We start from the raw sequence: 22,374 nt of genomic DNA, 5'->3' as shown, positions 1-22,374 counted from the left end.
CCTTCCAGGTACAAGGATCAGTCCATGTTTGCATAATGCAAGTTAGCAGGTATTCAGTCTCCTCTTAGAAGCAAGTTTTGTCTGGAAAGACCAAAAAACTCCTCTGTTAATTCTTTTTCAACTTGTGTGTTGCTGACTATACAAGGATCCTATTTCATACTCCACATCCTTTTTTTGCAGTATTTTTACAACCAGTTGCCTATTCTGTTTTACAATCCCAGAATAGGCTTGTAGTCATTTAACTAAAATTGTGAGACTGCCTGTTAGGATCAGTACTGATTGTTCATCTCAACTGGAATATATTTTGGAAGAAACCTTTTTTTCTCCTTTATGTGATGTCCTCCTGTAAGATGCAGACAGGTAAAGATTGATTCAGATATTTTCTTACAAGTAAACAATCCTTCCCATTACTTTTTTATATATTTCTGTACACGCCTTTGTACACTCCAGTTGTACATTTAAAATGTGAAGTGCCATGTTATTGAGTTAAAAATTCACATTTTATTGATCAGGTCGTTTTGTTCATTTAGTTTTTTTTTACAAATTTCAATGATTGCTTCCCAAGCACTCATCCAGTTGTTTTTTTATTAATAATCATGCTCTGTATTTCTGCAGTATCCGTCTGGTATCCCATACACAGAGAGGAACCATCTACCCTCCTCTCATTACTGTTTCTTACACAGATGTGCTTGTCCAAAACCCTGAAACCCAGAGTGTGATGGTGAGATCTTTGTGCCACCTTAATCATACTTTTAGTTCTGTTGGAATTCTGGTTTTTGGTAGTGGGTTATAAAAATTTAATAAGCAATTTCTAGTTCTGATCAGTTTTGAAGTTATAAGTTTTTACTAAAACCTTTTAAAACAAATCAGTTAAAACTCTTACTATTTTCAGTTTATCTTCAGTCTTTTTTAACTTAAAACACTTGGAATTTGAAATTGGTTTTATAATGCTAAATTAGGCTACAGTTCAAATAAAATTATACACACAAAATAATAGATAAAGGACTCTAAGGAGCACTGCAAGCAAGTTATGCAAGGAATTAGTATTTTTATTTAGAACAATGCATTTAGAGGAGGTTGTTATGACACAAACATTTCAGATCACCTGTAGTTTACGTTAAAATATTGGTAATATATTTAAAACATCCTTTAATATTTCATCTTTTTGTACTGAAAACCAACAAATTCTGCTGTAGCAGATGCAGGAGGGACATTTCCTACTTGCCCTTTTGTTTGCCTTCATGGGCAGCAGTACAGATGTCCCATTCTTCTCTCTTGCTGGTACGTTAGATCACTGTTAAAGTAATAATGTTGGAGAGACAATTTATTAATATTGTTGCTTTTAGAAATGTTCATGCTTAGTAAAAATACTATCTGGTTAGAAAAAAAATTAGTGATGTAGAGCATTCTCTTGAGCTTCCCAATTTAGATTGCATGAACAAGAGAATTGAGATAGAAAACAAATTTTTTCTGCTAACATTCTTGAGTTCCATATTAGTTGCATGAAAGCAAGAGAATTAGAAAGATAGAAAAATCAAACTTTTTATTCCTCTAATTGTCTTCATATTATACCCTTACACAGATCTGAGGAATAATTAATGAGATGGTGGACAATTTTTCATTATTTGTCATATTTTTAAATTGTCTGTGGATTATTTGAGATCCAATTTTATGCAACTAAAAAGATACATTGAATTTTGTTTGCAGTTTCTGTAAGCACTGAGCTTGTAGTAACTGAGGATATTTAGACTTCAGTCCAAGTGCAGTGATACAAGGAGGTCTGACTGGAACAAATGTTTGGGGAACACAAGATGTTGGGAAGGAGGGATTGGTTTTGGGGGTGGGGGTGATGCTTCTTTTAAACTTAATTAGAAATACTATTTATTATCATGCTTATGTTAATTTTAGCTGTGCAGTGATAAAGACTTAGGCCAGAATATTATAAAACCAAGACAAACATTTTCTCTTCCATGTACAAATTTTTCAGACCAAAGTCAAAAGAGATCTTAGGTTAAATTTAAGCTAGAGGGAACAATTTTGATGCTGCATGACAATTTTTTTTTTCATTCAAGCTGAAAAAAATCTAGTATCTGAGCTGTGCAAGCTTATCAAGATTTTGCATGTTGGTCTAATTACATCAAGGTTACCTTTAATCAGCTTTAATCAGTGATAAAAGGGGAAGTATCAAACATTCAGTGTTTCCTCCTTTCAGGAGGAAAAATTTATGCACATTTGAAGAATTACAAATAGGCATAGCTGGTAACTTGCAGATGGCAGGCACCCATCCCCAGCATTACTGCTGGTAGAATCTGCAATAAGAGTTGCATAGTGCATGCTGGTACTGAGCCTGGCAACAGAGCACACCAGGTCATCTGCAGTAAAAAGGTGTATGTGGTATTGTATAGTAGCCCTAGATGGGAATTCCCACCAATTAAAACTGAAAGCTGTCTATAGTGGTTGTAGCACTTCAGAATTACTATGCATATTTACTTTTTGTATTTTAATATTCAGGTTTCTTTCGCAGTCAGCTATGAGATGAATCAGAGAGAGGCTCAGATTCAGACTGATGTAAGTTGTAATTCCCTTTAATTTGTCGATATAATGATTACTTCTATATTTTGTCTTTTAAAAATATCTGCAAATCGTTTTTTGTTATTTTCAGATTGCACTGGGTGTGTTGGGTGGACTGGCAGTGTTATGGTCTCTTCTCAAGACTGCAGGCTGGAAGAGGCGGACAGGAAGCTCTATAATTGACTTGCAGGTATGGACAGCTGCCAAGCTGAAATGGGACAGCTCTTCCTCTCTTTAAGGACACCTTAGCTGTCATTCCCTGTGATTAAAACAGTTCATTTTCCTAAGGTAACTGAAATAATTTCTAGCCTAGCTGCACAGAACCGTGCCCCAGAGTTAGGCTCACTTGAGGAAGTAGTTGTTTTGCATTCTGTTTGATTCTGATATTGTCATTGAGGAAAAGCTGCTCTAAAAATAGAGGTGTTTACAGGGCTATTCTGATCAGTTGAGTAGACTCGGTTTTCAGATTAATTCTTCCTTGAACAAGAACCAGCATGTAGGAGTTTCAGCTAGTGAAAATACCATAAATATATAACCACAGTGGGAAGTTGCTTTTCAGGGTTACTTTTCAGTACTAGAGTTTCCTATGTGTGCTACATAGCATTTTCTATGAATGCATTATGAGCATATGCATTACTTAATTAGTTTTACAGATGTCTACAGTGTGTTTTTATAATTGCAGACAGTTTTCAAGTTCTTACTGTTCTATGCTGGAGACCTTGCCAACGTTTTCTTTATCATCACAGTGGGCACAGGAATTTATTGGCTTGTATTCTTCAAAGTAAGTGTTCTTCCAGTTTTGGATGTCTGAAAACCTAGTAATATTAAATATATTTTTACATGGACATTAATTTTCTTTTTTTTTCTTTTTTTTTTTTTCTTTTCTTGTCAGACTGTTGAGGCAAGTGCTATATAGCATTCTGGTTTGTGTGCTTAAATTTTGTGTTCATCTGTTTCTTTTTCTTAGGATTTGTTGTACTTGCAGTCTGCTTAATAGTCATTTAAAATATTTTACACATTCATTGATCTTTTTCTGGAAAGTTTATTCACATTTTAGCATTTTTAATTATGTTGTCACGTATGCCACCTGTACTGTTTCAATGTAACTTTTCAATTATAGGCTCAGCAGTTTGTATCTGTCCTTTTACCTCTTCCATCTCAAGAAGAAGATTTTGTTACATACATAGCATGTGCATTTAGTTTAAAGGTAAATAATTTTTTCCTCACCATAAAATACATGTCAGCATGCTTCTATGTATGTATCCTATTTTCAGTAGGCTTGTTTTTAAATATCTTGTACAGTTATTAGTGTGTGGATGTTATGTCCTAATAATTATGTTCTTCTGAGAATTAAGTCATTTTTCCATAGAAGTGTATTTTGTGGAGTCTTTATAGGAAAATAAATGTCTCAAGAAGGTCACAAAAGAAAGACTGAAAAATCATTCTTTCAATGATAAAGGTATAAAGAAAGCCAAATAAAATAGCATCAAATCAAGAGAACAAGTACTTCCATTTAAAGCAGAATGTAAGTGCTGTGTGTTTCTGATTAGAAAGAAGAGAGATCCAAATAATTACATTCAAATATGTAGAATTCTAAGATCACTCCTCTGTCTTCATGGCACACACAAATATTGTATCAATTGTGGATATTATACTGAATTGGAATTTGTAGTCCAGGTTAGTATGTTATGGGGAAATAGTCAGGTTTTTGTAATTTGTTACTTTGCTGTATTTTCTCCATGATTTTGGAGTTAACATTATTCCAAACTTTTAAACAAACATAAGATTATCAAAAGTTGGTAATAAAGCTGCAGTCTCATGTACAATCAAGATGTTGCTTGTTATGTTTAATGAATAATCCATGCAATAACTATTCCTCCATCTTTGTGTGTATGCTGTTTGTGTCCTTACTTTTCTCTCTTAGGCTCTGCAATTTTTACACTTGCTGGTTTCACAACTTGCTATTGATATTTTCTTTATTGACTGGGAAAGACCTAAGGGCAAAGTTCTTAAAGCAGTTGAAGGTAATTCAAACTGTGCTTGTTTGTATAAGCAGCTTTGGTGAAATTCAGATATTACTCTCAGATATTAAATTTTAGAGCTTACTATATGTACTCTTTTTAGGTGAAGGTGTTACTAAAAGTACTGCTGCACCTGTGAGCATATGGAGGACATACTTTATAGCAAATGAGTGGAATGAAATTCAGACAGTGAGGAAAATAAATCCTCTCTTTCAAGTGCTTGCAGTTCTTTTTTTTCTAGAGGTAATATTACTATTATTATCATTTGTAATTCACAACCAGAGTGTAACATAAGGGTCTGATGTTTAATTCTTGCATTCTGTGTGGTAATAGTAAATCACCTTTAAATTCAACTGAAATCATGTAACTTAGTAAGATAATTATTGTAATGAATTTTGAAATTTATATGTATGGATAGGTTATTGCAATATTTAATTAAGGAAGACTTAAAAAAAAATCCAACCTTTAATTACCTTAGAGATCTAACAAAGATCTCTGAGGTAATGTTTGGGGATTTTTTTAAGGTAATGAGTTACCTTAAAGGGCTTAAGAGACTGATAAATGTGTGTACACACTTGATTCATTATTTACCTACTAGCACCTTCCTGCCACAGTCTACAGCTTTGTTTCTGATTTCATATTTGTCTGAACTGAACTTCCTTCCTGCTAATTGCTGCAGCTGCCTTTTATTATGCAGGAAATAAAATGTGCCAGTTCTGCTCCCAATGGCAGTATGCCTCCAGTTACAGCTTCAGGATGTGTGAGAAACTGTGTTTTAACTTTTAAAACATGTTTGGGTTTGTTTCTTTTGTAGTTTAGTAATTTTTTTATATCTTGGGAAGTATTCCTAAAGTGTGTAGCATATAGTTGTTTTTGTGAGGTTCTTATACATATTTTAACACTTTTATCCAATTTTATAGTCCTTTTAAAATTTTTCCTTTAAATTAAATAATGAAAGTCCTGAAACTTTCTTCATTCATTGTGTAAGCATTTTTGCTGTTGCTAAATACAGGCCAAGACCATCTTAGGTGCAGTTACAAGAGAGGGAGAAAAGAGAGTACCTGTTCTTACTGCACTCTGCAGTTATCTGAAAGGAAGATGTAGTGAGGTGGGTGTCCCTCCTCCCAAGTGACAAGCACTAGGACATGAGAAAATGGTCAACCCACCACAAGTATATTTTGGTGCAACTTCCGTTATGAAAGATTTTCACTAATTTTTCACCCCTTAAGTATTTCAACACATAGTTGAAGTTCCTCTCATATTTTTTATTTTAGGCCTTTTTCTAGATTTTTTTTGTTTAAAAAATTCAACCATACAGATGGTGAAGGAAAATATATTTCTATGCAACATAAACATAATAAATCAGTCTTTTAAGAGTTGCAAAGCGCATGAAAATTTGCTTTAACACTGGAATATATAGTACCAAAGAGCTGAAATTTGGTAGAAGTTATATCCCTATGCAGTACAGCAGTAGAATCTTTTGGAGTTTTCCAGTAGAACCCAATATTGACTTTTGGGTCACACAGTTGAGCTCTATTGAGGCTACTATTCCCAGGTTAGTTTTTCATTATTTTTTCTTACTTCCTGTTATGATGTAAACAGCAGGATCCTAATTAATACTATTCATTCTCACCTGTTGTTATATTGACTTCCTTATCTCTTCAGGTGGTGGGATTTTCAAACCTGGCTTTAATGGATGCTTCTTCCAGTCTCTCAAGAAGCAGTGAGAGCTATGTAGCTCCTTGGAGCCGCATTTTAAGATTTGGGGTGTCTGCTGCACTCTGGGTAGCCATTGCCATCCTACAAGTATGTGAAACACATGATATCCTGAATTTTCACTTTCAGGCTGGTTCTTGGAAGCTAGAATAAATCTCTAGACTGTCCAAACTGCTTTATCGTAGCATGGGGTATGTTCTTAACTGTTATGTTTAGCTGTTTTAGCATGGTACACCTTTAGGGTTTAAAATGAGTCTTCTGAGATATGAGACATCTGACTTTGGATCAGAATTTTAATCCTTTCAAAGATGTGAATTTGTGCACATACTTTGTTTTATTTTAAACAAGTTTGAAGAATCTGACAAGTTCAAAATAAAAAGCAGTTTCTTACTACAACTTTACTTCTTAAAGAAGTAGTATGTCAATCTCTTTTCATTAAGTCCAGTCCAGTGGTGGCCATTACAGAAGTCTGTTTGTTGTGGGTGTTAAGTACTGAAATTAATTGCTTAATAATATCAAATCTGATGAACTAATGAAAGAAAATTTGGTTGATTTATTTCAGATTATATTTTTTGCTGTGATTTATGAAAGATTTGTTGAAGATAAGATAAGCCAATTTGTTGATTTGTGTTGCGTGAGCAATGTAAGTATTTTTGTGTCTCATCTGTAGCATTTTAAATAGAATAGTACATAAGATAGTGTTAACAATATTAAATAATATTTATTCATTTAATTTAGATTACTAGCTAACAGCCAAAGGTGATGTCTCCTTCAGCTTATTTTATTGATGAACTCTGCAAGATTTCAGTTAAACTTTAATTGGAAAATTATTTCAGAAGTATAGGTATCAATATGTTCTTCTAAACACCTGATTTTTAGGTTTTTTGGTTGTTTTTCTTTTTTTTTAGCTTTAATTGGTTACATGTGCTGATAAAGAACCTAAAAATAACAAGTTGTAACAGAAATTAGGTGTGGAACCATTTACTGCCATTCTGTATACTGGTTTGTGTTTTAGTCCTTCTGACTTGAAAGTTGTCTTGGTTTTATTTAATACATATATGTCCAGTTTCTTCTCCTATCTTGCGCTTGTTCCTCAACTGCTGAACTTCATTTTGTCCCTCTTAACAGTTACCACCTTTTGCATGCATTTTCTCTCACTCACATCTGAACTTTCTCTTTACAAACGGGTTTTGAAGCTTTGTACTGCAGGAATTCCCTTTTAACCAAAGAAGAGTGCAGTCAGAACTCATTGGATTACCACATTTGTCCAGAACTTCTTTAAAATACTGATTTACCTCTTTTGTCAATCTTTCCAGACACGGTTATTCCTCTTCTGTGAGACACCTATGTGGTACCTGGATTGTAAAAAAGAATTCATTTTGGAGTTTATGTGATATATAATCATTGTATCATACTGAATGAAGTTCTGTTAAATGCAGTCTTTTAGGAGTGCAGCTGGAATCATGCATATGTATTATGTAGCACAGAAATAACCTTTGAATAAAAAAAAATCCAATAGCTTTAATTTCTTGTCTCAATGGAATTAGACAGCAGCAGATCCCTGCTGTTGATAAACTAAACTTGAAGCTGGTATGTGTTTCTAGTTACATATAGATAAAAATGATTAGTAAAAGAGCTGCTAAATATTTATGTCCCATATTTTTTTGGTATCTGCCTATTTTGCATTTGTAGCAGGACTGGCTGGTTTGTCTGATCTTCATTATGAATTCAGAACATCAAAAATGAAATTGCAATTGTTTACTAAAGTGTCCTCTCTTCCCCCACTTCTTAGATTTCAGTGTTTCTCTTGTCACACAATTGCTTTGGTCATTACATCCATGGTCGCTCAGTGCATGGACATGCAGATACCAATATGGAAGAAATGAATATGAACCTGAAGAGAGAAGCAGTAAGTAAAAGTATTCAAGTTTATATCTGCTCGATTTTTTATTTTATATAAAGACCACCACACCTTTGCATTATATTTGCACTACACTGAACCATGTTATTAAAGATAGCAGCTGTTAGTATGTAAATACATGACTCAGTAGTTCTTTCAACTAGCTCATCTTTCTTTTTCTTCACTATTTCATCTTGTTATTTCTTCACATCTCAAGGATATTAAGTTCCTGTTTCTCTTAAAGAGTTTTTTTCCATGTAGTTAAGAACCTTCTTATTATTATGTAAGCTTTTCATAAGGTCACAGCCACATTCAAAAAGGTGCATACCAAAAAGCTTTTGTAAAGAGACAGGTCTGAAACACTAATGCAGAAACTTGTAATTTGCCAATCAGTTCCTTTATTCCATCTCTTCTACTATGGTGATACAATCCATTCCTTATAGAAATTAATTTGTATAAGTATTTTTTATGGTTTGTCATATCTTTGTTATATCTTTGCTGCAAGTTCAGCATATAAAATGTCTAATACAAGATCAGAGACTGCATTAAATTTCATGACATCTTGTTTCTTTTTAGGGACAACTATGAAAGTACCTTAAATAAGGATATTGCTATTTCAATGCTGAGTAAACAGAAAAAAACATAACCATGTGAAAAGGAAATTGCAAACACTGAAATACAGAGGAATCTTATTAATAATGTTTTTAGGTGTTCCTACATTTTTTTCCTAAGTGCTTATTTTAATATGATTCTGGGAAAAACAGGGGGTTTTCCCCATGGAGATGTTGAATTTTTTATTTTCTTGCGGTTTCTGAGATTTAATAAATGTGACCTGAAAAAGACATGGAAAAAGTCAGGAATCAAAACATAGAAACAAAAAAAGTGAGACAAGTATAGAAGAAATGATAGACCTAAAAGAAAGGTCTTCAGAATAAATATCAGAATATGTATTATTAGAAGGTAATAAACCAAACACAGGTGAAAAGAGAAATATGACTTTGTGACAGCAGGGGTCAGGATTTCATGTCCTAAGGAAATCTTGCTGCAGTAGAACAAGAGTGCTGTGATTTCAAATATTTAGAGATATTAACTATTATCTATACATGAAAGAGAGGAAATGAAAAGCTTTTGACTATTTTTGGGTCTATGAATGACATTAATAATGTTAATTTGCAATTGCTTTAATTGTATAGGAAAATCTGTGTAGTCAGAGAGGTTTGTTACCAAACACAGATGGCCAGACATTTCAGATTTCCATTTCAAGAAAAATGCGACTAAACTATGACTGGATTCATGAAACCTTAACAAGAGTAAGTGAGATACTGGTATTCTTTAAATCTTATTTAAAATATGAAATTTCTCTGGTAAAGTCTTGGTCCTGTTGTATTTCAGAAACGTGGTCCTGCCAGGCTTTTGGACTCATCTGCAAATACCTTTGAACAAAGCACAAGGGCCTACAATGCCATGAACAAATTCCTCAGTTCTTTTATTGATCATGTATGTATATTGTCATTATTATACTAAGGAAAATATACTTAAAGTACAAACTATAAATTGTAAATCTAAAGGACTATAATTCTTCTTTAAGCATATGTGCTTTAAGATTTGTTGCTAAAGTTTTTATGGCATCCAGAACAGTGCTTCATTAAAAAAAAAAAAAAAAAAAAAATTGGAGTACTGTCCAGCAGTGCAGAATGCACTTAAAAATGACAAATCCTTTTTTGTTATGTACTTATTTTTGTCTTGGAATAGACCAGTTGCTTTTGTTTCATTCCTAAAGATCTAAGTAGCTGTACTTCACATTGCAGCAGGTTTGAAATCATAAAACAAGAACTGTTGTTTTTCTTTTTGTTACAGGTTCATAAAGAAATGGATTATATTGTCAAAGATAAGTTGCTGCTTGAACGCATTCTTGGCATGGAATTCATGGAACCAATAGAGAAAAGTATTTTTTATAATGGTAAAAAGATGTGTGGTATTTGTACTATGTTAAGTATCCTGGTTTCTGTGTAGATTTCTTTCCCAGGATTTACAATCTAAAATGGACTTTACAGTAGGAGAGATCACTGAAGGACTACTTGTGAGGGAGGGATTTAGGAGAAGTTCTTTAGGTTACAGAAATCCTGTTTATAATTAGTTATTTGACTGTGATGTTTTTTATTTAAGGCAGCTGAAAGTGACAGATATGCACATGTTTATGAAATTCATAATCATAAGCATTGATAGAAATACATTGTTCGGTAATCTAGACTGCTATGGTTCCTAGAAGTTTAGATATAAATCAGGATTCCATGGCACTGAAATACACAATTTATAATGCAAATACACTGCTTCCAGTCAAACTTGTATTGGATATTTTTTTAAAAAAGTAGGAAAAGGGAAAAGAATATGTTTATTTTCTGTAATTGTTTACATATTCTTTTCTCTTATAGAAATGTTGCTTTTTGATAAAATTTTGAGGTAGGTAAATGGGCTAGAGTAGTTTGGCTGTGAAAAAGATACTTTCACCGTAAAAGACCCATTGTCTGTGGAATGATTAAACAAAAATAATGCGAACTCTGAACTTCCTGAATAAGGCATTTGCATATGTTTTTATGATTTTGTTGAGTTGGAGCCAGAGCTAACAGCTACTAAAATTTTCAATGACAAGGAAGCTACATCTGCTTCTTGATTTAAAACAACTTTTTAAAATAACTTGATTGAGATTTCAGGATTAAATAGAGTTGTGTGTGGCACATAGGTTTTACCTATTGTGTTCATCAGTATGATGCCATTTTATAAGTGAAAAGTTTGTATTATTTTTCAGTAGAATGACAGGACTATCTCTGTATTGCCATAGAATGTTATAAATTGCTCTGTCTGTGATCTTCCTTTTTCTTATCATCTTCCTTAACACGGACTGATGAACTCCACAAATTTGCAACTCACAGAAATACTAATTTTTTTTAATAAAATGTTCTCTTTCCTAGATGAAGGACACTCTTTCACTGACGTTCTCTATTATGGCAATGAAACAACACTGCTCATCTTTGATATCTTGTTTTTCTCAGTTGTGGATTTAGCTTCCCAAAGTTTTGTTTTAGCAGCTATTCTAACATATTTGCAACAAGAGGTAAATTTCAATTTAAGAACAAAGTAACATTGTTTAAATGGGAGTCAGTATGGCAGTTTAAATAGTTAACTAGATAATAAATGCAGTGAGTTAGCAGTACGCAGTGAGAGAAGATTATACTGAGATCTTATGAAATAGTTTCAGGGGGTTTTTTTTGTCAAATAGACTTGTGAGAAATTCATGTTGTTCACATGGTGATCATGAATGAAGAAGTTACAAATAATTTTCAACAGAAAACAGGAATATCTGTTAAAATTAATCTCACATAATTCTATCATAATTTAGGGTGGAAAGGTAGTGGAAAATATTTTAAAAATGCTAAAGGAAATTAAGCACCTAATTCATATTATTTACAATTTAAAGATTATCTGAGTTTACTATTTATGTTATATACTGAACCATACTAGTGTAAGTATCTCTTCATTAATACATGTTTTCCAAATGTTCTTAGATATTTAGGTTTATTCGTACTACACTTGGGCAGAAGAATTTGGCATCCAAAACCTTGGTGGATCAAAGATTTCTCATTTAATTGAGAAGATGAAAAACTGTTAAGGATTTAATCATGGAAAATATGAACATGATCAAAGCACCTCTGACCTGCAGATTAATTGTCGTGCACTTTTCAACAGTAACAATGTAATGGGTTTGAAACTTGTCATTTTTTATATTGTGTGCTATTAAGCTTTATTTTTCTGTATTTATAAGGGGTTTTTTTAATTTGTGAACACTAAGCCATAGGCCTTTAAAAAGAAAGTTTCATGCAAATAAGACAGAAGTAAACTTACTGTTGTTATTACTAGAATAATATTAAAATTATTTTATGGCATTTGATAAGATATGGACCACTGACTTTGAGACAACAATTTGAGCATCTGATTGACAGAAGAGGTTGCTAACTCTGAAATTCTCTGAAAATACCTTAAATCTTTGTTCATTTTTGAAGTTATTTTGAAGTGTAATGTTTAGCAAATATATGACGACTTTTACACAGCACAGGATTTGTACTGAATTAGGTGAGTATTTCAGGAGGAATTTTTAAAGATCACTTATTTGCAGTGACTCCCACTTGAAATTTTAATATTTCTGTCTTGTGTCATACAGTAGTGTATAATTCTGTCTCTTCTCTTGCAGTTTATCATTGTTTTTCATGAGTGTGGCCTACACATGACATCTCAAACATGTGTTTGAGGTAGAGTTGTGTTACAGTGATGTAGAGAAAGAGGCTATGATAGAGCAGAGGAGATGGTCATCAGCATTTGGGATTTGTTCTTGATCTTGTGTCTTGTGGTGCAAGATGTTTATAGAAACAACAGTAATTTTTCTGTTCATTTTTTCCACACAAGTGAAATGGAAGCAATTCTTTTAAATCTTTTTACAATTGTTTTCACAGGTGCTCATGGTCTCTTAATTTTCTGATTTTATTATCTTTGTATATAACAGAGACATAGTCATTTACTGTCATCATATTTTTTAAATTTAGATTAATAATTAGTAATTAATAATTACTAAAGTGCCAAGGGAGATTGTGAATGGCCTTCAAATCACCTTAAGCTGAGGTGTCTACCTCCCATTTTTGTTGCTGAAAAGTCTCCCTATCTTTTTATACTTAATGTTTTTTCAGTAAATGGTTAAACATGAATAGTGTTTGCTGGGTTTATAACTGTTATTTGTCTTTAGATGATTCAACAAGGAACTTACAGGAGCAAAAATACCAGAAAAATATCCGTCACCATCATCTCATGTTTATTCTGAAACAGACTGAGGACAAGACTAGTTGAACTTATCAGATTTCCAGTGCAGATATGCTTATCTGAGTTGAAGCAGCATTGCATTTCAAATGGTTTTTGGCTTCATAAAGAGGAATATGTTCTCATGTTGGTACCATGTCATATTATACTAAACTGAGAGCAACATGGACATTAATGTCACAGTTGCTATTACTCCACTGCATTTGCTTTTGGTGTTGCAAAGCCTGTGGCACTTGCTAGTCCCATGCAGTTGTACTGAGTGATAGAATGTGCCTGCCAGTACAGCTGTGACCAGAGAGATAACTGAAAAGCTGATTTGCAGTGGGACATCCATTTATTAATGTGCAGTTTAGCATGGGCATTTCCATTTCATGCTTTCCTTGCTTCTGTCTGCTTATGGACACAATTCTTAGTTTCTTGGTGCACACTATGACTCAGAAAAGGTGGTTTCTAATGGAGTGAAGTGTTCAGGATAAATAAAATTAAGGCTGTTGCATTTATGGTGAATGTAGTAATTAAAGTGTCCATTAGGTTCTGGATCTGTTTAACAGTCAAAAATCTTATTTCCACTGGGAACCATGGCTGTAGGACCTCATTAGTTGTGAGGTTTCTTGTCAGTGATCTACTGAGGGCCAAAAGTGTAAATTAAGCTAAGGAGCCATCTGACAAAGAGTTTGCAGCAGGACATTCACAAGGCAAAATTAGCCTCACCTGGTGTCCATGTATTTCTTTGGTGGATATCTTTGAATAGCTTAACTAAACTTAAGTCCTTACAAGTCCCTGCAAAGTCAGTATATGAGAGGAAATAAAACCTTTGTCATGTGACCATGTTTACTCATGCTAACAGATGTGACTAAAGGGGTGTAGGGAGTTGCTGTGGTCCATTAAAGTGTGAGGGTGACCTTGGTGCAGTGCACTAATTCTGGTCTTCAGGCCAGCAGAACTGTGAATAGAACTGCACATCACTGTCAGTGGTCACAGCACAGGCTTGTTCTCTCTGAATTCTGTGACGTGCTCATGATCATGGAGTGTTTCTAGTACCATACCTTCTCCAGAGTGGTCAGATTTATGACCAACTCCAGTCAGAATAACTAAACTAACTAGACTTGGGTGAATCAGAGAATGTCTGAAAGCAGAATGAAGATGTGGTTGTGCCATCTGTAGGTGTGTGGTTTCAGTTAGTTCTCATCAGTTCAGTACCTGCAGAAATGGAGACATTTCAGCAGGGGGGCTCTCACACTGTACCCTGTTCTCAATGCTTGTGCTACCCAGGTACATTTCTCCATACAAAACTCCTGCTTTGAGTTTGTTTTAGATATGCCTTTAATTATCTGCTGCACAGTAGGGCGCATGAAAGCTTTAATGACCTTGCATTTTGCAAGAACTACTGCTAAAAGCAGCTCTTCCTAACAGATAAATGATAAATTAATCTAAAAACATCCTGTCAAAGCAGTTCAGTCACTTGGCCCTCTCTTTCTCCTCAGTGTACACAGTACTCTGTTTTATTTTTCCAGATAATTTGTCTAAAATGTTAATATTCCTAACATAGGCGCTCCACATGATTTAGGAAATAATTGCAGGAGTCAAAAGCTCCAGGAATTCAAAGAAGCTTTTCTTCACTCTTGCTGTCCAGTGAACATTTGGAACAGGTTGGCTGACCTTTGTTCCCCTATTCCTTGATATTTGTTCAGAAAATATCAAGCTTGATATTTGTTCAAGAAATATCCCTTGTGGTTGTACTTCCGGCTTAATGGTTTTTATTTTTTTAACATTAATATGCATCTACAATGCATGTGATGAGTGTCTTTCAAGTTTCTAAATGTTCTGTTTGCCCACATGGCATTTCAGTCTCTCCTGTCTGTTTCTCTGAGTAATAAAAAAATTTCAAAGATTTGAGACAAGTTTTTTTCCACTTGTTAATTGAGTTGACCCAGACCTACAACATTTCTTCTTCCATGCGCATGAGAGTAGGGCCAGAGGCTGCTGCTGGCTCTGCAGTCCAGAGAAGCTGTGCTAGAGCAAGTGTGAGAAAGGAGAAAATTTTGCACTTTCACGTGCTACAGTTCCCCCTGAATTCTCTACACACTCCATGGAGCCGTTGGGGCAGCATCCCCCTCCTCAGCCTCTTGGAGGATGGATCTGGGCACTAGCTTTAGGGCACATCCCCAGGCTGCTGCCCCACCTGCACCAGCCCTTCTCTTTTCAGACTTCTTTTCAGGCTCACCTGGGCCTGCAGAGAGCCAAGAAACATTGTCAAGGGGACTGCAGGAGTTAAGCTGAAATCTTTGTGTTTAATAACAGCTGTGCTGAAATTTTGGTATTTATTGCTCTATCCTGGAAGGTCAGAGCAGCAATGACGCCAGGAGAGGGAGCCCTCAGGTGTTGATTTCTCCTAAAAGCATACAGTCAGAAAGTAGTTTCTGGTTTTTTGACAGTTTGAGACAGGGGAAGGGAAGGGAAGGGAAGGGAAGGGAAGGGAAGGGAAGGGAAGGGAAGGGAAGGGAAGGGAAGGGAAGGGAAGGGAAGGGAAGGGAAGGGAAGGGAAGGGAAGGGAAGGGAAGGGAAGGGAAGGGAAGGGAAGGGAAGGGAAGGGAAGGGAAGGGAAGGGAAGGGAAGGGAAGGGCTACATTTCCTATTTGCAATGTTTTCTTTTTTTACAATTACAGTGCAGTGAGTGTTGTGACATGGGGCACCCAAAAGCTCAGTGCAGAACTTGATGAGACTCTGGGTTCTCCCCACATCACCCTAAATCCACAGGGACAGAGAGGTACAGCTTTTCATATGGATGGAGGCAGAGCCTAACAAATGCATCTGTGTAGACATAGTTACAGTTCTTAAAAAAATGAAAAAAAAAAGAGAGAGAGAATATGGCTGCCTGACTTGCACAGGCAGCTGCAGCTCACTGGTGGCTAACACTGACCTTACTGCATATTATTTCTCTTAGGTGAAACCCTGTCTTTGCAGAAACCCCAGCACTGTGCCCTTTGGAGGGCAACACAAATGAATTACTCTGAAGGTTGCAGATGCTGTGATGACTCTCAGGGATTTGTGAACATGGTGAGGGAAAGAGCTGGGTCTGAGACCTGTGGATCAGGACTATCTGGTCTGTCAACAGGAAGAACAGGATCCTACAGCAATGCTGCCTGGTTTGCAGCTGCAGCTGTGCAGCAGAGACACCCCTCTTATACAGGTCGTAAGGAAAGGTTGGCTGCTCTCAGTGAGGAAGTTTTCTTCCTCACCCCAAATACTGTGAGCAAACCACAATTTCCTCAATCCCTCTAGATGTTTAGAGCTAGCATTGCTCTCCAGTGGTTTATTTCTGACAGCCTAAATAATGCAGAGAAATGCTTTGATGACGCACTTGTTTGAAATAATAATATTCATTGCCCATGCTCAGCAGACATGAAGCCAGAAGAGACCATGAGGTAATGGAACCTCCCTTGGTGGCCACTTAGGGCTCTTAGCTCCTCTGGCACAGTCACGCTGATTCCCCATCCCTTGCCATCACAGGAACTGCTGCCTTCTCAGCAACCATTGCCAGGGAAGGGATGGGATTCTTTATGATGCAATTAAGATGCAGACATTTAAATGTATCTAGATGGGAGAACAGAAGGGAGTTCATCTGCTCTGAGGAATGACTTCTGTCTCCTGCTTTACCTGGCAGAGCTTGAAATAGATGAAGTACGTAAGGGCAAAAGAGAATTCAAAAAGTTTCACTTCCCACCAGTGATTGCCATGCCATCCAGAGTTATAAAAGCTGTACTGGAAGCCACAGTGTATAATGAGAGGAGGTGGATGTTTTCACATTCTCAGCCTGTGTGTATGCAGGAGAGTAAAGGCCTGGCTGCTCTTCACACCCCTTGTCAGTCTCTCAGCTCAAGGACCACGTCATAGACATCTGCAAGGAGCACAAGCCAGCTCTGCAGATCCTTGTGCTTGGAAATAAATGCCTCTAGAACCCAGCTCACAGGTGGGAACCAGCCTCAGGCCCTGATAATATCTGTGCAGTGGCACTGAAATGGATCTAGCTGGCAAGTGGCTCAGAGGGCTGTTGGTGAGAAAGGAACCCTGGCAGGGTCTGCTGTCCTGCAGGGCCAGGATGGTGCTGGTGGCACCAGGTGAGGGGAGGAAGAAGTGGAGGAGTCAGGTCTGGGCAGAGGCGCCTGGGGCAGCAGGCTCAGTTTTGCCCAGAGACACTGGAGCAAAGGGCAGCACCAGCCCAGGATCACAAGCTCTTTCAGGTGGTTTTGGCACTGCACAGGAGCAGGGCAGCCCATTCTGTGTGCTCCTCCTCTGCAGCCCCTTTGCTGCAAGGGGAGCGTGCAGTAAAGGTGAATGCTGAACACACGGTTCCGCCCCGTCCCTGGCTGCCCGCACACCCAGCAGTGAGGGGCTGAGCCAATGCAGCACAGACAATCACCCAGTGATGGCACCTCCTCGTATGGTTTTGTATTCCTTAGCTAAGAATTGCCAGATTCCCATTGTCTCTGCAAATATATGAGAGAGGCATTTCTTGAGAAAAGTGCCTACAGTCCAGGAAGTTGCCATCTTCCAGCTTTTCCATATGACAAAGGCACAGGAGATCCATGGTACAGAAGGCCAAATGCATCAAAATAAACTCTGTGGGAGGACTGGAACCATCAGCAAGGTGGGGAGTAGAGAGCAATGTCTTGTAGGGCTCCCAGCAGTGGGTCTGAGTAACCCCAGAATGCACTTTCTTCTTCCAAACCAACCTGATGGTTCCCAGCAGGGTGGCCACGCTGGCAGGCTAAAGGTACCTGGCCCCCAGGTGTTTGTAACCATCAGCCCAAGAGTCAGTACAGACCAGTGACCTTCCTGGCCCCAAGTCATTGCTTTAAGGAGGGCTGTAAGCAATGATGAAACGCTCCAAAGGTCATATCCCTGTCCAAAATCTGGGGATGCCGCAGGTCTGCGTCTCCTTTGTTGCCAAGGAGTGATTTAGCTAAAGGAAGGGAGAAACTGCCCCATTTGCTGTATCTGGAAAGGTTTTTCTCAAAGAAACCCACCAAGTACATGCTGAAACTCCACTGGTGGCCTGATCCCCCTTCCTGTGTCATAGCACAGGCTCTTGCACAGTTTGCTCCCAAGATAATTATTTTAGGGTTAATTTCTGAGCAGGAGAAGGTATTCATGCTTCCAACGAACTACACTGTTAAACACAATTTCCTCTGGGTTTACACACGCCCAAAAAGGTTGTAATCAAGTCAAACCTGGGATAGAAATGTTTCAAACAACCTCCTTCTCATTTGCTCAGTCCCAGAGCAGTGTTGATTTAAGAATATCATCTTGATGGCAACCTGTTGGAAAAGTTTAAATTCCTTTCACAGCCTGGAGAGAAAAGGGGGCTACTCGGTGAAGGTTTCTGGCAGTGGCAGGGGTTGGCACTCCCCAGGCAGCCATCTGTGCACATTAATTCTGCTGGAAGGCTGCACTGGCCCATCATAGAAAAAAAAAGGAGAGATCTGGAAAAGCACAAATTAAAGTAGCTGGTAATTCCCCTTTTGCCTATACCTGAGCAGATTTAAATGAGATTCAGCTTCACAGCGGTGAATTTGGAAGGCTGTGGCAGTGCTGGAGCCCTGCTGGCATTGGGCTGGCTCCTGGGTCAGGGGCTGCACTCCGAAAACACAGAGAGCAGAGGCACCTCTGGGGGCATGCAAAGCTGTGGGACAAAAGGCACTGTGAAAAATGCCAATCGCTTGTTTCTAAAATTTTTAAAGTTTAATAGTAATAAAATGGTTATAAAAAATAGTAAGACAATTAGAGTAATAATAATTTGGACAAATTGAATTAGGACAATAAATACAAAGAGTTACGGACGTCCGGGTACCTTTTTCTGGGCAGCACGAGCCCGAAAAAGGACACTCGTTAACAGAGGATTAGCCTTAAAAGCAATAGCCTGTTGCATATTCATATACTTCATACATGATGCATAAATTCCATTCAAATACAGGATTCTGTCTGGTCATCGTCAACTTCTTCCTCCGAATCCTAACAGCGCCTTCGGGAAGAAGTTCATGTCTTCTGATAAGGGCAATAAATTCTTTTGCTGTGAAAGATTTAGGTGTCCTGTGGCTGCTACCTCCCTGCGAGTCCTTTCTTTAAAAAAAGTATCCTACATAGCATAGTTTCTATTTTAACATTTTTTATAACCTAAAACTATATTTAACACAGTACTTAAGAGAATTAATACAGCGTTACTTTCTAACAACACATATAATATTCATTTTAATATTCGCGAAAAGCCAATCATAAAATACAGGCATTTTTCACAGGCACACTTGTGCAAGCCGGGAGGCCGAAGGAGGAAGGGCGTTTTCTGGCATCCCTTCCCCTCTCCAGCTGCTGCTCCCAGCGCAGCCGCAGCCGCGCCCGCACAGCCCCGCGCCCCAAGGGCTCTTTGGCCGGGAAGCGTCGCGTCGGGATCAAAGGCGCTGCGCAGCACGGCTCTGCTGCCAGCCCGGCTCCGCTCTGCGGGAAACTCCTCCCGGCTGCACAACGAGGAGCCGCGGAGCCTCTGGGCAGCTGGCCCGGCGCCCGAGGGACAAGGAGCAGTTGTCGCGCTGCTCCTGGGCGTGCTGCTGGGAGTTGCGTGGCTGTCGCCCCAAACTCCCACTCTATGCTCACCAGTCCACTCGTTCATCCACTCTAAGGACACTTCCTCACCCTATGCACCTGCCTATTCCAAACACCACCACCACACTGCAGTGCTCCGTGTCTCCCTGCCCTGGTGTCCCACAGCAGGCAGTGCCACCGCCTTGTGGTCTCTTCACGGGGCCAGGACTGACCCCCGGGCAGCTCTGCTACCACCACCCTGTCCAGTTACACTCGATTACCGACAGAAGTCAGGCCAGACAGAGCCAAGCTTTTTCATGGACAGAAAGAAACTACAGGACCACACCTGGCCCAGGGAAATTCTCCATCCATGACCAATACCGAACATTATTTTGTTTCCTGAGATAGAGCTGACTGAGCCAAAGAGGGTAAAAACTGGGAATGTAGGAGAAATGCCTTTTGATGAAATTAGCTGTTGTTTTAAAAAAATACCTGGGCTGGATGCTGAATGTTTTGATGTGGCAATTTCATTTATGTGATGCAACTGCAGCGCAGAGAGTTGGGAATGCCCACAGAGAATGGTGGTTGAAACACTCCAGAATACTCCCAATACTTTGCAAAATGTTGTATCACCTCTTTGCCACCAAATATCTCCCAAGCACTTGGATATCCCTGGCCCAAGCCTGCTCTGTGCAGCCTGGTCTCGCACAAGGACAAGGTCTAGCCTAAACACTGCCTTTCCAACAGCAATCCCAGTGCTGCCAGCAGGGTTTCAATGCTGAGGCTTCTCCAAAGTGAACAAAACTGTGACAATCTCCCCTGCCCACCCATCCATCGGCTGTGTGTCAGACTCTCTTTCTGCTGGCTGCCACGGGACCAAAGCCAAAGGAACAGCCTTCCACTTCTGCTTGTGACAATCTACCCACTGAACCTGTCCAGTTATTTAGGTGCCCAACAAAAGCATAAAATGTATCAAAACAGCATAGGAATAGGATCTCAGTAAGGGAGAGGCACAAATATGTCCCTGTAATATTCTCAAGTTAATAGTCATTTTGTAATGTTGTGCCTAAAATAACTTGAGTCAACGTTCTTTTATGTATATGTTATATATATTGTTATATGGAACAACATGAAAATCACTTCAGGGTTATCAGCTTGTTGTCATTCCCATCTATATCTTCTGACTTTTATTCAGAAAGTATGAATTGAGGCAAAATAGCTAGACCTTACCAAAGCCCCAGTTATCTGAGATCAGTTATGATCAGAAATACATTTCCATGAAACTAAGGGCCACCTGCATTCACATACATTTCCTGGTTACGAACTCAGTCAATTCAGGGGTTAAAACCACATTTTTTTCTCACCTCCAGCATAGTGAAATGTAAATAGACCACTTGTTTTGCTGTTCTGCTCCGTGTATCAGCCACAGAGGGTCCAGAAGTTAGTGCTTAGCTGGCAATTTTGCTGATAATGAGGGAGGCAGAGGAGCCTGTTCATTTACAGACACATCACCTCTGCTGACAGAAGTAAAAATGGGCTTTTGTCAACATCAATAAACAAATTAGAAACTGCTCTGGAGAGACAGAGCTCTGGTAGCCCCATTGTCAACAGAGTAAGCAGGGGAGGGCCAGGCCCTTGCAGGCACCGGCTGCAGGGGCTGTGAGTGACCTGGCTGCCTGTAGGGCTGCTCCAGGCTGTGAGGGCCCGGCTGCCTGTAGGGCTGCTCCAGCCTGTGAGTGACTCGGCTGCCTGTAGGGTTGCTCCAGGCTGTGAGTGACCCGGCTGCCTGTAGGGCTGCTCCAGGCTGTGAGGGACCCGGCTGCCTGTAGGGCTGCTCCTCTCTGCTGCTGGCCTGGCGGGAAGGCAGCTCAGGGGCCTGGCCAGGCACAGGATGAACAGGGCTGCACTCCCTGCACAGGGCTCGGAGTGTGCTAGCCTGGCTCCTGCTGGCCATTGCTGCTCCACCAGGCAATAAGGGATGTCCTAGAGCTGGCAGGAATTTTTGTCAAAATAGGTTTTTATCAGAAAATGCCAGCTCATCAAATTCAGCAGGCTTTGAACCAGCAGAGCAGCTTCTAATTAACTTCTGAAAAAAAAAAGAAATGGATTATTTTCAAGACCTGTCTCGTTATTTTCTGATTTCTTGAGCTGCACAGTTGCCAAGGACTCACACATCCACAGGGCAGCTAATATTTCAGACTTTTTATTTTCTAGGGATGAGAAGCCTAGAAAGGCCTAGCACAAATAGGTCTTATAGGTTCCTGCAGAACAAGACAGAGCCTGGCATCCTGGAGGACATCCTATCACACCAAGAACATAAAGGCTCCAATGCCCAGGGAACAAGGAGCCTGGACACATTGACAAAAACTTGGATAACACAGAATTAAATTCCTGGACTGAAGGAAGTTTATAGGAACACCAAACTCTAAACCAGTTAAATCCCCAGGATCTCCATTCAAGTTTCATACTATCAGAACTTCATTTTGAAATTGAACATTTCCTTTGTTGTCTGTGCAGAACAGACCCACCACCTGTCCTCCCACCCCTGAGAAAGGAGAATGCTTGTGCTTTCTAAGTCTCCATGCTTTCCTCTCACTTCCTGCAGTATTTGCAGGTTTTCCTGACTATTGCTTATGGGAAAATTCATTTCCCTCAGTGCTGCCTTCATGGTATTGAGGGCACACAATTTGTTGTTTTATCCAAGTGCTTATCTCTCCTGTGTTTGAT

The 22,374-nt window shown here is 38.6% G+C and overlaps 2 protein-coding genes across 4 annotated transcripts in view; both read left to right on the top strand.

Annotated features, from left to right (window-relative positions):
- TMEM67 (transmembrane protein 67) overlaps window positions 1-14,930 on the top strand; it is a 32,249-nt gene extending 17,319 nt beyond the window's left edge. For 2 of the 3 annotated variants that reach the window (XM_064706504.1, XM_064706506.1), the window contains exons 14-28: window positions 616-721; window positions 2,512-2,568; window positions 2,663-2,761; window positions 3,254-3,352; window positions 3,692-3,778; window positions 4,496-4,595; window positions 4,696-4,835; window positions 6,258-6,398; window positions 6,871-6,951; window positions 8,101-8,217; window positions 9,402-9,518; window positions 9,601-9,705; window positions 10,066-10,168; window positions 11,178-11,320; window positions 11,772-14,930. In XM_064706504.1, coding sequence (XP_064562574.1) covers window positions 616-721; window positions 2,512-2,568; window positions 2,663-2,761; window positions 3,254-3,352; window positions 3,692-3,778; window positions 4,496-4,595; window positions 4,696-4,835; window positions 6,258-6,398; window positions 6,871-6,951; window positions 8,101-8,217; window positions 9,402-9,518; window positions 9,601-9,705; window positions 10,066-10,168; window positions 11,178-11,320; window positions 11,772-11,852 — 1,576 coding nt within the window. In that variant the 3' untranslated portion in view covers window positions 11,853-14,930. The remainder of the gene's footprint in view (window positions 1-615; window positions 722-2,511; window positions 2,569-2,662; window positions 2,762-3,253; window positions 3,353-3,691; window positions 3,779-4,495; window positions 4,596-4,695; window positions 4,836-6,257; window positions 6,399-6,870; window positions 6,952-8,100; window positions 8,218-9,401; window positions 9,519-9,600; window positions 9,706-10,065; window positions 10,169-11,177; window positions 11,321-11,771) is intronic. The other variant, XM_064706505.1, reaches the window with a different exon arrangement.
- The window catches only part of PDP1 (pyruvate dehydrogenase phosphatase catalytic subunit 1), a 237,327-nt gene that overhangs the window by 192,863 nt on the left and 22,090 nt on the right, over window positions 1-22,374 (top strand). The window lies entirely within an intron of this gene.

Source organism: Zonotrichia leucophrys, chromosome 2, assembly GCF_028769735.1.
Source record: "Zonotrichia leucophrys gambelii isolate GWCS_2022_RI chromosome 2, RI_Zleu_2.0, whole genome shotgun sequence".
NCBI classification, from domain to species: Eukaryota; Metazoa; Chordata; class Aves; order Passeriformes; family Passerellidae; genus Zonotrichia; species Zonotrichia leucophrys.
The sequence above is the reverse complement of the archived record's forward strand: the minus strand, read 5'-3'. Positions and strand labels throughout refer to the sequence as shown.